We start from the raw sequence: 15,522 nt of genomic DNA on the forward strand, positions 1-15,522 counted from the left end.
AAAAAAAAATTATACTAGCAGTGTATAGGTAATTAACTCATTTTATAATACTTAATCAGTTAGCCTAATACTTAATCAGTTTACTAATTCTTAACTAGTTAACCTAAGTTAGAGGTATCAATTTAAGTTCAACTTGATGGATATAATCGATAAACTTGAAAATAAGACTAAATTAGACCTTAAAAAGGATAACTTAAATAAAATTAGGTCATTCTAGCTTAGTTCATTAAGTTTGACAAGACAAATGAGCTCAAGTCAGGTTGGTATGCAAACTTACGGACTGACTCATTAAATTAATAAGTGAAATAATATAAATTACCATCAATTTATAAATCTATAATGTATTAAAAAATAATTAAAAAATAGTTACAGATTTTTACTCTTTTATTTTTGTTGTTACAAGTTTAGAGTTAGGTTAGTTATTATGAGAGTTTCATCGTTCCCATTGTATTTTTGATAACTTGACTTGGTGATCTTTTTTTCGTTTGTCAAAGAAGACAAAGACACAATCACACTTGTATTTGTACTCACAAAGTCACGATAAAAATAAGAGTAGTGATATTAATGACGAAAATTAATATATTAAAAATGATAAAAAAAACTAAGTTTAATACCTTTTATTGGTATGAAATTATTTATAAAAAGGTTGATCTAGTTAATAGAGTGAATAAATATAAATATAATAGTGAGAAATTATATATATATATATATATATAAAGTTACTAAATATTTCATGACAATATATTATATTAATTAATTATAATATTTTTCCCATTGAAAAAAATACGTTTAATTTTTTAATGTATTTTTTTTTCATTAGATCAATTTAGACCAATGATCCAACATGACTAAATTAAACTAAAAAATAACAGTCAAAAATATATAAATCAAAATAGTCTAATTTAAAATAATATTTAATCCGAAACTATATCACACGAATCCGACCTATTTCACATTCTAAACCTAGTTATATGGTATTTCAACTCCAATAAAAATATATAAAACTAAATAATAATAATAATAATAATAATAATAATAATAATAATAATATTATTATTATTATTATTATTATTATTATTATTATTATTATTGTTTGAGGATGACGACTCTAACCGACACCGAATGATTCAACGTCCAAATTACATGTCTTGTTGATTAATGATTATAGTTGTAGACTATTTTAAAGCTGCGCAGCCTGCAACTATTATTACACTACAATGGACACACGAATATATAAGTAAACACGTATCTATCTATACATACAGTTATCAAGTGCTTCGGTTAATATATTCTTCATGCTATTATATCATTACTTTACAGCTTGCAGTTTCCATATATATATATATAGAGAAAGAGAAAGAGAAACAGAAAATAAAAAAGAAGAGACGAGTATTTAAATGATATAAATAAATTTTATCATTTATTATATTGTTAAGTTTAATTTTATATCATCCTGTATCATTTTATATGTATATACTAAATTTTGTTAAAATTTAATAATAATTTGAAAAAAAATAAAAAGTGTTGATATAATGTATATTACGTCAATTTTATTTTATAAGAATGATGTATTAAATCATTTTATGTTAATATAAAATTTTGTATATATATTATCTAAAAATAAAGAACTTTCAATTTAATGGTAAATTTTTAAAAATTAAATTTTAATTAAAAGTTATTAAGTAGTATAACTTTTACTAACTATTACACTTTCAATAATTTTCAACTAAATATGAATTTTGTCTAGCCAATCATTGAGTTATAACTCCTTATCACCTTGTATATTTCTATCAAATTTTATTAAAATTGAACAATAATTTAAAAATAATAAAAATATTTATATTTTAATATATTTTGAAATATATATTATGTCAATTTTTCTTCTTCTATTAGAATAAGATATTAAATTATCTTAAATTAATATAAAATTTTGTATATATGATTTGGATGTAAGGAACTTTTAATCTAATGGGAAAAACTTTCCTATACAATAAGATTACCCACACATATATATAAGGATCTTAAACAAAAACAAATTTTACTTATTGGCTTTATATAGAGTGAGCAAAATTGATACAAAATTTGAATCATATAATTCTCTTAATTAAAAAATAGGAAACAAATCTCTAAGGGATATTAAAACAAATAAAAATCTATAAAATTTATCCTAAAGATTACAAATTCCTAACATAACTTCTTAAATTTTCACTCACTCAATTTATTTGAAAATTGAATTATTTTTCCAACAAATTCTCCCCTGATTAAAATTTTTAAATAACTAGTTGATTAAATATTTATCTTCTCAAAACTTGTCCTTCCAAATAGCAAAGAATTTTCTTATTATTTTGTCCTTGCAATATCAAATGCTTTCTCTTGTACACTTTGTATCCCCATTTTGAACGAATATACTTGTAATCTTGTGATGTCAGCTCTCCCAATGAAATTATATTGGATGTAGCAGAAGGTACATATCTCACATTTTCAAAAGTTTAGATGACATCGTTGTGAATTTTCATTCTCACAATCCCAATGTCTTTAGCTTCTATTTTTTCACCATTTCCTAACTTAAATTGACCAAACTCACTATTAATTTTTAAAGTGTGAAACATCGTTTGGTCTTTATAAAAGTGTTTTGAGACAACGTAATCTATTATCCCTTTTTCTTTAGCAACTTCTTGAGTGGTGGTCAACTAGACATCTTCATCATCATGAAGAATTTGTGTTACATTAGCTTGGGAGTTGTCATTATATTCCATCATAATTCTCAATTTTTGAATCTCTTTCATTTCTTTACACATTGATTGTACGCGACCTTTCTTCCAACAATAGCAACATTGCACATTACTCATATCTCATTTTATACATGATTGAAAAATTGATTTTCCTTTAGTCCCATATTGTCTCCATGAATTATTTTTCCCTTACTTAGAATGTTGCACAACTAGTTCATGACCTTTAATATAAATATTTTCATTTTTTATCATTCTCTCATTTTCTTTTAGAGCATATGTCACTTCATCTAAATTAAGGATGTTTTTCCTTTAACACGTTGTACTTGATCTCGGGAGTAAGAGCTAACCAAATTATGCTCATTACCTTCTTTTAGATCTGACTCCATTATCTTTCATAGATAGTATTCGACTTTTCATCTTTCAAAGAAAACGAATGATTAGATGATTTAAATTAATAATTAAAACAAATAATACAAAATAAAATAACTTTTATTAAATAAATAAAATTTAATTATTTATTACCTTGTTGCCTATATTTTAACAAACTTTGTGCACACATAAGTGTCTTTGAGAGTAAATTTATGGAATTTAGAACGATGATGATTCAAAAATCTATCTCATGTGCTAAATGCATATTTTGAAGCTACGATTGAAATTGAGATTGCCAACATCTTTAACATTTTTTTTTGCAAAATTGGACACTTGATCCCATTTGTTTTCCACCATTCAAGAATGTAAAAAGTAGCACTTATAGACAAATTTTTTTTTTTCAAGTAGAGCTCAATTTCAAACTTTATTTTATTTTATTTTAAAATTAAATTATTATAATATTCTTTATACAAATTAACTAAATCAAAATAAATGAGTGATTTTATTGTCTTAAAATTTTGGTGTAGGTTACTAACATACTCCAACTAAAAAATAAGTAAAAATATATTAACAATTCTTATATATATATATATATATATATATATATATATATATATATATATAATTGTTGGGCAGGATAAATTGGATACATAGTACCCATACTAACACTCGTACTTACTAAATTTTATAGATCTAGTCCTGTGCTTATTACATATAAATGAGTATTTATCCACATCACATGTGGATAGTTTTACAAAATACATGTAACGTTTAGATTTATTTTATCATCCCTACTTACACGGTGTAATTTAAACCTCCTCTCTCTCATTCTCTCTCTATACATATGGACCTGTATATAGTATATGCCTCTTCGTAGTTAAAACTTTCACTTCTTGTTAAATAAAAGTCTTTTAACTTGTTAAATAAAAGTCTTTTGACTGGACGAAGTGGTTTTGGGATGGAATGAATTTAAACCCTAAACCCTAAACATTTAATAATCTAATTCATTAAAATTAAAAAAATTTAATTATTAATAACGATAAATATATATATATATATATATATATATATATTAAATTACTCTTATAATACTCATATATCTTATACTAACCAAATAGAGTGTGAGCTCTTTACAAAATTTATAATTAATATATTTTATTAAATTAAGAGAATACACTTTAATTATGAATATTTTATTTTACTTTAATTATGAATATTTTATATTTCATAAAAAATATTACATAATTTTATACTATTTTATAGTTATTACATTTTTCTCATTTATACTCTTTTTATATTTTTCACTTCACAACAAATAGTTAAAATGTAATAAAAAAATAGCTTTTATTAATTTTATAAAATGATAACTAAAATAAATAATTTTTTTTTTACTAAAACAAAATAAGATGGGAGAGTAGCTTGTAACCCTGACTACACGTGTTCAATTTATTTTGGGTGTGCCATGTAAACAAACTTCTCTACTAATCTTTGATAGGAAAATGCTAGAAACATTTTTAGTACGCTACTTCAAGAATCAAAGTGAAAAGTCTTTTACTGAGAAACGTAACACTACAATTTTCAATGCAAGTTTTTGATATTTCGTCCCACCATTTATTCCTTAATTACTCGATAGGAAGAACCTTTTACATAGGATCTAATGAACCTTGTCACTTAATTACTCATTTTATGGTTTTGCTCAATGGAAACACTTGGAGGAGGGTTAGACCCAAGTTTGACTGCCATTTTAAAAGGATCAATGGAGTAACATTTTCCTTGAAACGTGAAATTGCTTTGTTTTAAGTGAACTACGTCAATCCCCCTAAAGTATTTGTCTTTCCCAAGTTCCTCAATACTATTTTAAGTGAACTACCTCAATCCCCTATCAATTAAATCATCTATTATTATAATGATATATCATTAACACACATAAGCATAACAATTAACTTACCTTATCGTGAATGTTTGAGAAAGAGTCTACAATCTTCTCGACTTTACTTATAACTCAAAGACACATTTACTTGAATAAGTCTTCCATCAAAATACTGTATTTTCATCAATTTCCACACCTAGCTTATGTATTACACTCATGGGACCAAATCTCTGTCTGTCACTAGTATCGCTTTGTAAGGACCAAGAATATTGTCTACTCGACGTTGTAAATTCATCTGCACCCCACTGGTTTTGTCCCCTTGTCTCTCAACAATTACTCAAATTTCCTTTATTTCACTCTTCTTATTTTCTCATTTATAGCTCTAACCTTATTTTCATCATTTTAAGACTTCTTATATCGATTTTAGGATCTTCACACAAAAGTTTTCATGCTGCAAGGAAAGATAAAAAAAAAGTAGTACGTTTTTTGGTGGATTTAAAAAACAAACTACTTAAACAAGACCTTTCCCCCTTTTTCACAATGCAATTATCAAGTTATTTCGATAAACCCATACTTGTTTTATTTGTTGACTAAAAAACGGGGAACTTGACTTAACTTTACGGACTAACATATCAATCCATTTTATTTATCTTTTTAATTACAATAATTCAACCATCTGTATTTCCTTTATCATTAACTAGGAAAAAAGAGGTTTAGAATGTGATGTGAACTTTATAGGATTAAAAATCCACCATGTGAAAACATGATTTTTTTTTGGATAATTTAAAAAAAATAATATATGGATTGAGGTAAGAAATGAAAAATCAACACTACAATCCCTAAAGAGTGATAAGTTATTGAAAATTCGTTATTTTAAATTAAGAAATTCAAATATAAGAATCAAAAGTAGCTCCTAAGAATTTATAGAGAGAAAAATCATCTCAATTGGAATAATATCTAAATTTTTATTAATTCATTCTCTGCCTTGAAATCATACAAGAAATTCTTATTTATAAACTTAGATAGACAATATGTCATAAATTCCTACTAAGATTCTATTAAGAAATAAATTCTCACTAAAACTTATTTTTCTCTAGAGTTGACTCCTCATTATTCTACTAACTATCATTATGATTTAGGAAGTTCAAAAAAATTAAAATTGACCTAAAAATATGAGTTATTTAAATAAAAAGAAATACAAAAATTACATTAATAGTAATTTGACTCAAACAACTATTTAGCCCAAAAACTAATTAAATTTCAACCCATCAATGTTTCTTCTTGATCATGTGTATTTAGATTTGTCATGCTATCTTCAAATTAGGCTCAAGTCTTCGTCAATATTTTAAAAAAATAATAGTAGATAATATGTCCGTGGATTTTATCATTTAATAATCAATCTATCTTTCTTATTTCTCAAATTCTTTCAAGTACAATCTTTGGTAGATTCCATCAAAATGATTATTTAAAGATAAAAATAAAAATAAAAGATAATTGAATAAAAAGAGAGGTTTAGAAATTGAATATCGTTAAAGTAGAAAATAGAGAGAATAAATAAATAAAAGATAATAAAAAAGAAAGTAATTTAAATTTTAAATATAATTATAAAAATAAATTGCTCCAAAATTTGTATATACCAAAAGGATATATTCCCTATCCCTTTATTAAAATAGTATAGATGACAAACTTCCTAATAAACTATAAATTTGTACAATATTTTACACTATTATCTAATTACAAATTATTATAATAATTTATTTATTTTTATAATAATCATTAAATGTCACGCATGAAATAATTATAATTGTAAAAAAATAGTACAATATTCATATCTTTAAAGAGTAAAAGTGGGTGTAAAAAAAATAAAAGTAGAATTTATTTTATATTTTAACATATAAAGGAGGATATAATCCTTATTTATAAAGGGATATATGTAATTTATTTTAACGGATTAAATTAAATGAATTATTTTAATACAAGAGAGAAAGATAGTATAATATTTTTATGGCTCAAGAAATAAAAATATAATTTACTCTTAAAATTAAACTAAAATTTTTAATGATATTTTAAGAAATTTGATTATTTTTGTGAAATAAATCAATTCAAACAAACATCTATATGGAAGTAAAACATAGACCAAACAAGAAAAAAGAATTTGTAATTTTTTTTATAAAAACATTTGTATAAAGTATCTATCATATACAGTGATTAGTTTTTAAAAAAATTATAAAAGCACACAAAAAGATATTTTTCTCCTATAAGTTTATACTTATATCACACTTATAATATGATAAAAAATACATTACTCAACCTATAATAATGCTCCCCGACTTCCGGCCGTTGGCGTGATAGCGAAATGACGGGCATCACACTATGGTTGCATTGGTACTAAATTATTATTATTATTATTTTTAAAAAAAAAAGACACATGAAATTATGAAAATACTCTTTCCGTTTTTTACTTATAGTTATTTTGATATTATTTTTTAAAAAAATTAATAATTTATTAATTTTTTTTATTTTTATCTTTAATAATTAATGTGTATTTATTGAACAATATGTTTATTCATTTTTTAATGTATTTATTTCTTTTTTAACCACCTAAAGAGTATAACAGAAAAATAAGTAATAAATATTTTGAAAAATTAAAATGTCAATTATTTTCTTAATTTTTGTGCATAACCTTAAACGTAAAAAAAAATGGAGGGAGTATTTATGTTTTGTGTCCTTATTTTTGTATTTTTTTAATCTAAATATCGATTCATTTATGATCAGATTCTAACTTTTTGCGATAAAAATATTTCAATTAAAGAATACTTTTTCCTGTAACAATTAATATTTCTTAAAACAATATTATCTTCCTTCGCAAAACAATATTATCCTAAATGATTTTTTTTGAAAAGGAATAAATGATAAAATACCATTAATTAAAAAATAACCAATACCTATACTTTTTTCGTTTAATTACTGTTACCTCAAAATACTATAGTTCTGTGACATAACCTCACACTAACAACCTAATTAGAAACAAATACCTAAATGTGTGTTTTGGCCAGTGGTTTGCAAAAGTGATTTTAAGTGAAGTTAATTTTAATAAAAATAATTTTTAAGTATAGTAATTTATGTTTGCATGTTTTTAATCTTATGTTTTCGCAAAAATAATTAATTATTGATTGCCTGTTTGCATACTTAGAAGTTCGTGTTGGTAAAAAGAACATTCCCCACATTAATTTATTATATTTATCAATAGAGTAAGCTTACTGTACAAGTTTTTGTTTTTTAAGAACTCCCACCTCATTCTCAAACTTGCTTGAGAAAAGAGAACTTCATTTCTTTAGCTCCTCATTTTATATTCAAACTTAAAACTGAGATAACTCTGTGCATAAAAAAATTACAAATTTATTAAAGTGGTTAAAAGAATAAATATTAACTGTGACAATGCCAAACGAAGCTTAAAAGTAACACAATTTTGTAATCTTGATAACGAAGTACATAAATATAAGTTTTGTTTTAGGGCATCCACAATGGTCAAAATTCCTCTACTGTATATAGTATGCTTTCACGATCGTTTAATTGTTAACAGGGCCGAGAAAAGAAAACGTATTCTTTTCAACGTAATTAAGATGTATAATTAATATAGCTTCAATTATTAGTTTTATTTTAAGAAAATGTCACATTTATCTAACTATGAACGAAAAAGATGCTCTAAACTCTAATCCTCCACCTTTAAATTTTGGAAACATGCGGTATTAATCATGAACATGTCGTTTGGTTGGCTGTGAAAAAATGGAACGGCAGGTCCATGGTAACGCATACATCACCTTCACCTTTAAAAAATAATTGCATTAAAGCTAAGGTATTTTATCCGAACAAAGTCAACTACATTCTTCTCATATGATATGGTACATAAGCAACAGCCTCCAAACACAAGGGGTTTGGAAACACAATCTAACAGATGACACATTAAAGCAAAAAAAATTGAAGGTGGATCCAGTATCCGATTACTTTAAATGGATCAAGGTGGCATAATAATCATGACTCTTGTACTCAAGAAACTGGAGCATATTCTTGGATGGTTGAAGCAAGTTTATTTCGATCATCTTCTGTTTTCATCCGGATCAAGAATGTACGTGCAACAACACTATCGTTATCTCCACTTCCGTCAGCATTACCCTACAAAATTATCAAGTTTCATATATGTTGGCTATTCAATAAAAGGTGGGGTAAGTGCTTAAACAAATAAGCGAGACCGAAGAATCAAAAATCAAGGGAAGCTACTCGAAAAACAACCATCTCAGGAAAGCTAGCTATAGGCGCACAAACCTTTCGAACAAATAAAATATACACTCGGAGAAGCTAATATTAGCTCATTAAAAAGGCTGCTTTCAGTATATATATATATATATATATATATATATTTGCTAACTTACACCCACTTATTTTTTTTGGAAGGAGTGAATTAACAAGCTAAACTGGATATATTTTAAAAAATACCGTAATTATAACTTATTAATATATTCCTTTTGAGAAAGAAGTGGGTGCATGTTAGTGAATCCCATAAGCATTTGTTAACTTACACTCACTTGTTTTTAGAAGGAATAAGTTAGTACTTAGTAAGTTACATTTGGGTGTATTTTAAAAATAATTGTAGTTATGGCTTACTAACTCCTAAAAAGACAAGTGGGTGTAAATTAACAAACTCCATATGTGTGTGTATGTATTATTTTATTGAAGCTGAACATTTTAACTCTCTTGATTTTTCCTTCCCAGAAAATTGATAATAGAAGTTGTAGAAGCACCAAGAGCAAAAATAGAAACAACATTGAAATATACAGCAACTGGCGGAAGTAAAACCATTTAACTGATCATCCCTTTCAATTATTTTAGAACACTAGAACTACATGTAATATATGCTAGTCTAAACTTTCCATTATATTCTCAAAACATTCAAGCCTTGTTATCCTATTCAGTGGCCTTTTTTAAAAAAGCGATATTAAACTTCTTTGAGGAATGCTAAAAACACACTCCAACAGTCCTACAAATTCTTTATCATTGGTTAAAATTTACAGGAAACAATAAAATCATGAGTGAGATTCATTAGATAAACCACTGAGACCCACAAGATTTTGCAATTTCTAATAAATTTCAATCAATAGTAGAGTGTTGCTAGCATTTCTTAACTTCTTTTCAGTATGTGCATGCAAGCTATCCCAAGGAACTTAGCTAAATGTGCAATATTCCAGTGCCTTACCGAAGTATGGAATATTGCAACAAGAGAGTTCTTCTGCAGATTTGTCTTGATTCCCGGATACAACAAGGCATTGAGAAGAATTTTTCCTACCTGCGGTGAAGGTAACAGAAACAGAAACTCAAACACTAAGCAGCTTAGTTCTCAATTAGATAACTATAAGTCAACAACTATAGAATAGATTACGTTTAGATAAATTCCCTAAAAATACTAGCATATAGGCATCAAGAATAAAAGTAAAATGAAAAAACCTCGTTTCGAACAACAATTGTAGGTTTGGACTCTTTGGTAGCCTTGCTAACACCCTCTTTGCATTTAATAGACAGTTTGCCCATTCCTTTATCTTTCCATACATCTTTATCTGCTGGATCACTTGACTGAACATACCAAGGGTAACAGAAAATAAATCATTGGGATGAACATAACAAAATCAAGCTATAGAGACGTACACCGGTATAAAATTAACACTATATATAAAAAAATACCTTCACATAAAGTTTGCACTTTACTTCATGTACAACAACTACACCTTTCTCTTCTGACTTCTTAACTGATGGGCTGCTAGGTTGCTCTAATTCATTTTCTGAGACCAAATAAAGAATATTTTATTATTCCTCAACCCTAACTTCTCTCTAAGAGAAAATATTTTAGAAATGCATGAATATTAAATGTAACTATGCTGGTGCAATATGGACAAAAAATTGGCTATTTTGGACAACTTTGTTTAGGCTTATAAAACCTGATGACTGATGTAGTGATATAATTTTTGCATAACTTATTTTATTTTAGTTTATGAGAAAAGCATCAAAACATCTACTTTATAAGTTTTTACCTTTTATTCTTTTGAAAAACTTAAACAATTGTTATAATTTTTTAAACATATCTTTTAATTAAAAAAACATTTTTCTTTAAAAAAAAACATGTCCTTTATAAACGTGGCAAGCAAGGTTATTTATTGTTTCCATGGTGCCGAGCCACAGTACAAGGTCATAAGTAATAAAGATATCTGAGACTCAACAACCAACTTGGCATGAGCAATCAAGAACATTATTTCAGCATAGGGTATCTTTCAGCAAAAGCATTCCATATTGAGGAAAATAAGGTAAATATATATCTATACAATGACATGTATCTATAGCCAGTCATATAGTCATCAACACCATCAACTACCAAGAAAAGTAAACAACCTTCATTTATAATTATATAAGCAACAACATCTTTGACAATAAAAGATGGCATCAGAAAAGGTCACAATCAGCAAAATCAAAATACAAGGCATAATTGCTAAAAGAACTAAAGGCAAAAATGAAGGGTCTAAAATTGAATTCTCACCACCATCTACATCATCTGAAGCATTGTTGTTAGAGGGAGCTGAACTTTGATTTCCTGAAAAATGGATAGATGGAAAGTTAGCAACCAATCACAGAAGCGATACAATTTTCTGCCTAAGTTCAAGGTATAGCATTTAACTGGATTAAATAAAGTAAGATTATTAAGTATGTAACATTAACTTCACTAAGTGCTAACATTCATTTTTATTTGTCAAAGGATTTCTATTTTACAAATTCTTAAGCAAATGCAATATGAAGTCACAGCAATGATGTGAGCACTTATAGAGGCCAATTTGACACAAGGTCTAGGGAAACTCCACTATCTAAAACATGGACATCGATCATTCTAAAGTTCACTGTATTTATAACGGACATAAAGTGAGAGTGAGATGATCAAGTGACAGCCATTAGATCAAAATAAATGGTCTGGATACAACTTTCAATTAAAATTGCATGTGACCCCCTCTTTCTCTCTCCCATGTGCACTAATCTTGATCCTCTTCTCTCCCTTCTCTTGTTTTCACAACACTGATCCAATATCCCCACCCTCTCCTTCAAACAACATTATTCCACTTTTTCTACCCTTCCTTCGATCATAAATTTATGGTCACAGTTTTGCTGTGATGCACAACACCAAGCAACTGAACCCATACTGCATTGAGAAATTCTAATCCTAACTATGGCTTGACAAATGGTTTGTCTCTTTCATTATCTCTGCCTCCTTCATAATTGGTGTGATTTCAAAGTTCTGATTATCAATTCTACAAATCCCAAGAAACTAATATTAACATTAAAATAAAAAACGTGCTTTTTCCCCACATTCTAGTATTGAATAATAAAAAATGCAACAACAAATGAGTATCAAAAGTCCAAATTCAGAAATCTAGAGTGGGAAAGTGAGAACTACTACTGTCCAGGAACCAGCCATCAACCCAGAAAACATGAACACTTTCTAATAATAATAAAAAGTTACGGCATATTAAAAATGTGGAGAAAAGGATGCAGAATTGGGATTAAGCAAGCCAATAAGCCTATGATGGAAACAGGGGCAGGGAAACTGGAATAGTGTTAGCACATGCAAGAGATGTGTGTGGGCAAGAAGACAAGGGTAACGTGCATTATTAATTGAAAGTTGATGGAATGAGGGGTAGGGAAACTGGAACAGTGTTAGTGCATGCAAGAGATGTGTGTGGGCAAGAAGATAAGGGTAACGTGCATTATTAATTGAAAGTTGTGGCATACATATTATTTTTATCCCATGATTAGCATTTAATCTTCTCACCTCTCACAATAAGACAATCCTCTCAACATATATGCACCCCATATGTAGGGTAAAATATGTTTGTGGTTCCTCAAGATATCTCAAAATTCGATTTTAGTCCCAATAAAATGATGTTTTACCCTACATACCAGTGCTATCAATTACAGATTGCGGAAAATGGTGGAGAGCCAATAGTCTGCTATATCATATAGCGGATAGCATATCAGGCAAATAATGGAAGTTGCATAGCAGTTAAAATATATGGTATATAACATTATATATGTATGAAAACATAAGTTGTATGCAAAAAAATTGTCAAAAGTTCAATTAGTGTGAGACTGGCAGAGATGACTGGCGGATGTAGGATACATGCTGCAAACATGTCACCACAGTGTCACTATAGCAAATGGAGTCATGATTGTGGATTAAGGGAATTCTGCAATGCAATAAAGTTATAGCTTCTATAGCGGCTATTTAACAACACTGCTACATACATGTTTATGGAACATACTTTTTGAGAAAGTTCTCATTTTAAGAATGTGAAAACTATAAATCTGGATGATTAAGGTTAAAAGTTAGTTAATAGTCACGTAACCACTAAAAAAATCATGTGTATTTATGTTTTAATCTTGACAATTCAAATATGATCTAGTGGTCATATTTATTATTTTTATTTACCTATAAGGGCAGACTCGGTAGAAAAGAGTTATACCTCCTTATTAAACCAAAAAATAAATAAAATAAAGGCTTAGATTCCCATTGAGTGGCATGCATTCAAGCACCAAATATAACCAGTCTAATTCACCACCAATGGGACCTCATTCTAGAGTTACTTTGAATTATGAGAATAAAACTTATTGGGTATGTTTTCTAAACGTGAGAAGAAGCCTACCAAATGCAAAAATGTTTTGGCTGTTTGAAAATAACCCAGGGCTCCAAGAACTAGCAAAATTTGTGGCAGTACTAGCAGGAGTAGACCCAGCTTTTTCTTCAAAAGGCTTATTTTCTTTGTTTATTGCTTCAGGCAAGAGTTTTTTCCCAGAAAAAGTAGCACCAGCATCAGCAGATGAATTTTCTGTCTGGGTGGCATTTGCTTTGAGCCAATTGACAACATCACTAAACTTTTCCTGAAATAATACAACTTTGCAATGTCAATTTTTTTTCCAACGCTTTATATGCATGATTTGCACCATAATCTTTAAAAAAAAAAAAAAAAAAAAGGACATGCAGCTAATACAAGCCCAAAGAATCAGAGGAGTAACAAACAAAGATTTTAGTCAATTAAACCATGTAAGAAATTACCATAATGCTTGAAGCATGATCTAAGTAATCTCTGACACCATCATCCCAAAGCTCATCAGGATGATTCTTTAGTTGTGTTTGAACCCAACTGTGAGAAAGACACAGCATAACAAGGAGAAAGATTAGGCAAGAACCAACATAGCATTCATAAACATAGAAATGCAAAATCCTTTAACCTAGATTTTAATATATCTAGGTAAGATCGTGCACTATAACCTGGACTTTAATACAGCAAACCCAGAATCTCCCATTGACAGAAAAATTGAAAAGTGGAAATCAAGTAAAAGAAAATTCGTTGTTGTTAAATTAAAGATGAACCTTGCAAACTGGGTATTTAAAGCTCTCACATGCTGCTGTGATGACTCTGCCCGTTTCATATCCAACGGTGGTGCTGCTGCTGCCACCTTTGGTTGTTGGGATGGTTCAGCCCTATGGACATCAAAGAAGGATCCTTCCATTATTCTTTTATTCCGGAACTGCATCATGGTGACAATGGAGGTAGAATAAGAAAAATTATTCTTTCTCATTCAAAATCATTAAAAGTTTTCAACAAGGGGTGCCAAATCTCATTAACATTGAAAATTCCTCCTTGCCCTCTGGACCCAACCTTTAGAAATTGCAATTGGAGGAAGGTGTTTATGTTATAGTAACATGCATCACGGACATCACACGGAAAATAAAATAAAACACTTAGAAACCAAAATTCAACAATTAGAGGTAAGCATATAAAACTTAAATAAAACCAGCAAGAAAATTGCAAAACATTAAACAGAAACGATCCGGTTTTAATATCCACCACCCAGCACTCTCTCGCTAACTTTGGAGGCTAATTGTCAAAGATGGTTAATACACGTTTGAATGACCAGTTTTCTAAGCGGCTATCTACTGTTCTCCACTTCCAAGCGTTATTGCTCTTCAATCTATTGCCAGAGATTAGTGAATTATAAAATAAAGAGACACTCTTAGAATGCTAATAACAAACACCTTCGGAACCCACTGTGCGGGCATTCAACGCTAGATAAATTTATAGAACCAAAAAGAAAAATGAAATAAATAAATAAATATACTTCTCATAGTTGAGAAATGAGAACTAGCTGGCAAATAATTTTTTTTTCTATTCAAAATTTGGGGAAAAAGTTGAAGCTAAAGTACATAAAAAAAAATGAATTAACTTGAAGGTCCAAAACGACAAAGGCAATTGCGCTAACAGTGACACTTACCGGCGTTTCGTTGGTATCGGCCTGGTTGGGTTCCGACACAGCCAAACGCTTCGTACCTTTCATCATCGATTTGGGGAAATAGGGTTTTGTGGCAATCAGCGGTTATGCAAACGCATAAGCAGAAAATGAATAGTGTGAAGGAGACAGTGAAATTGGACGGAACGGAAAGCCTCCTTTTCAGAAAAGGGC

General features: G+C 28.4%; 1 protein-coding gene across 1 annotated transcript; it reads right to left on the minus strand.

The window, feature by feature from the left end:
• Nucleotides 1-8,793: 8,793 nt before the first annotated feature.
• Nucleotides 8,794-15,522, minus strand: LOC109799801 (Pleckstrin homology (PH) domain superfamily protein). Its single transcript, XM_020360435.3, has 9 exons — nt 15,334-15,522; nt 14,432-14,589; nt 14,114-14,201; nt 13,704-13,938; nt 11,552-11,605; nt 10,705-10,802; nt 10,471-10,596; nt 10,223-10,312; nt 8,794-9,144 (listed from the first exon to the last, which is right to left on the minus strand). Exons 1-9 carry the CDS (start codon nt 15,397-15,399, stop codon nt 9,019-9,021), a joined length of 1,041 nt encoding a protein of 346 aa, XP_020216024.1. The 5' UTR covers nt 15,400-15,522; the 3' UTR covers nt 8,794-9,018.

The sequence above is a fragment of the Cajanus cajan genome, chromosome 11 (genome assembly GCF_000230855.2).
Source record: "Cajanus cajan strain Asha chromosome 11, NIPB_CcT2T_4, whole genome shotgun sequence".
In the NCBI taxonomy this organism is placed as follows: domain Eukaryota; kingdom Viridiplantae; phylum Streptophyta; class Magnoliopsida; order Fabales; family Fabaceae; genus Cajanus; species Cajanus cajan.

Excerpts from the sequence above, each read along its gene's own strand:
- LOC109799801 (XM_020360435.3), bottom strand. The coding sequence starts at position 15,399 with ATGATGAAAGGTACGAAGCGTTTGGCTGTGTCGGAACCCAACCAGGCC. Across the intron at positions 14,202-14,431 it reads TTAAATACCCAGTTTGCAAG|TTGGGTTCAAACACAACTAA; the intron begins GTTCATCTTTAA and ends TCTTTCTCACAG. Across the intron at positions 10,313-10,470 it reads CAATTGTTGTTCGAAACGAG|GTAGGAAAAATTCTTCTCAA; the intron begins GTTTTTTCATTT and ends CCTTCACCGCAG.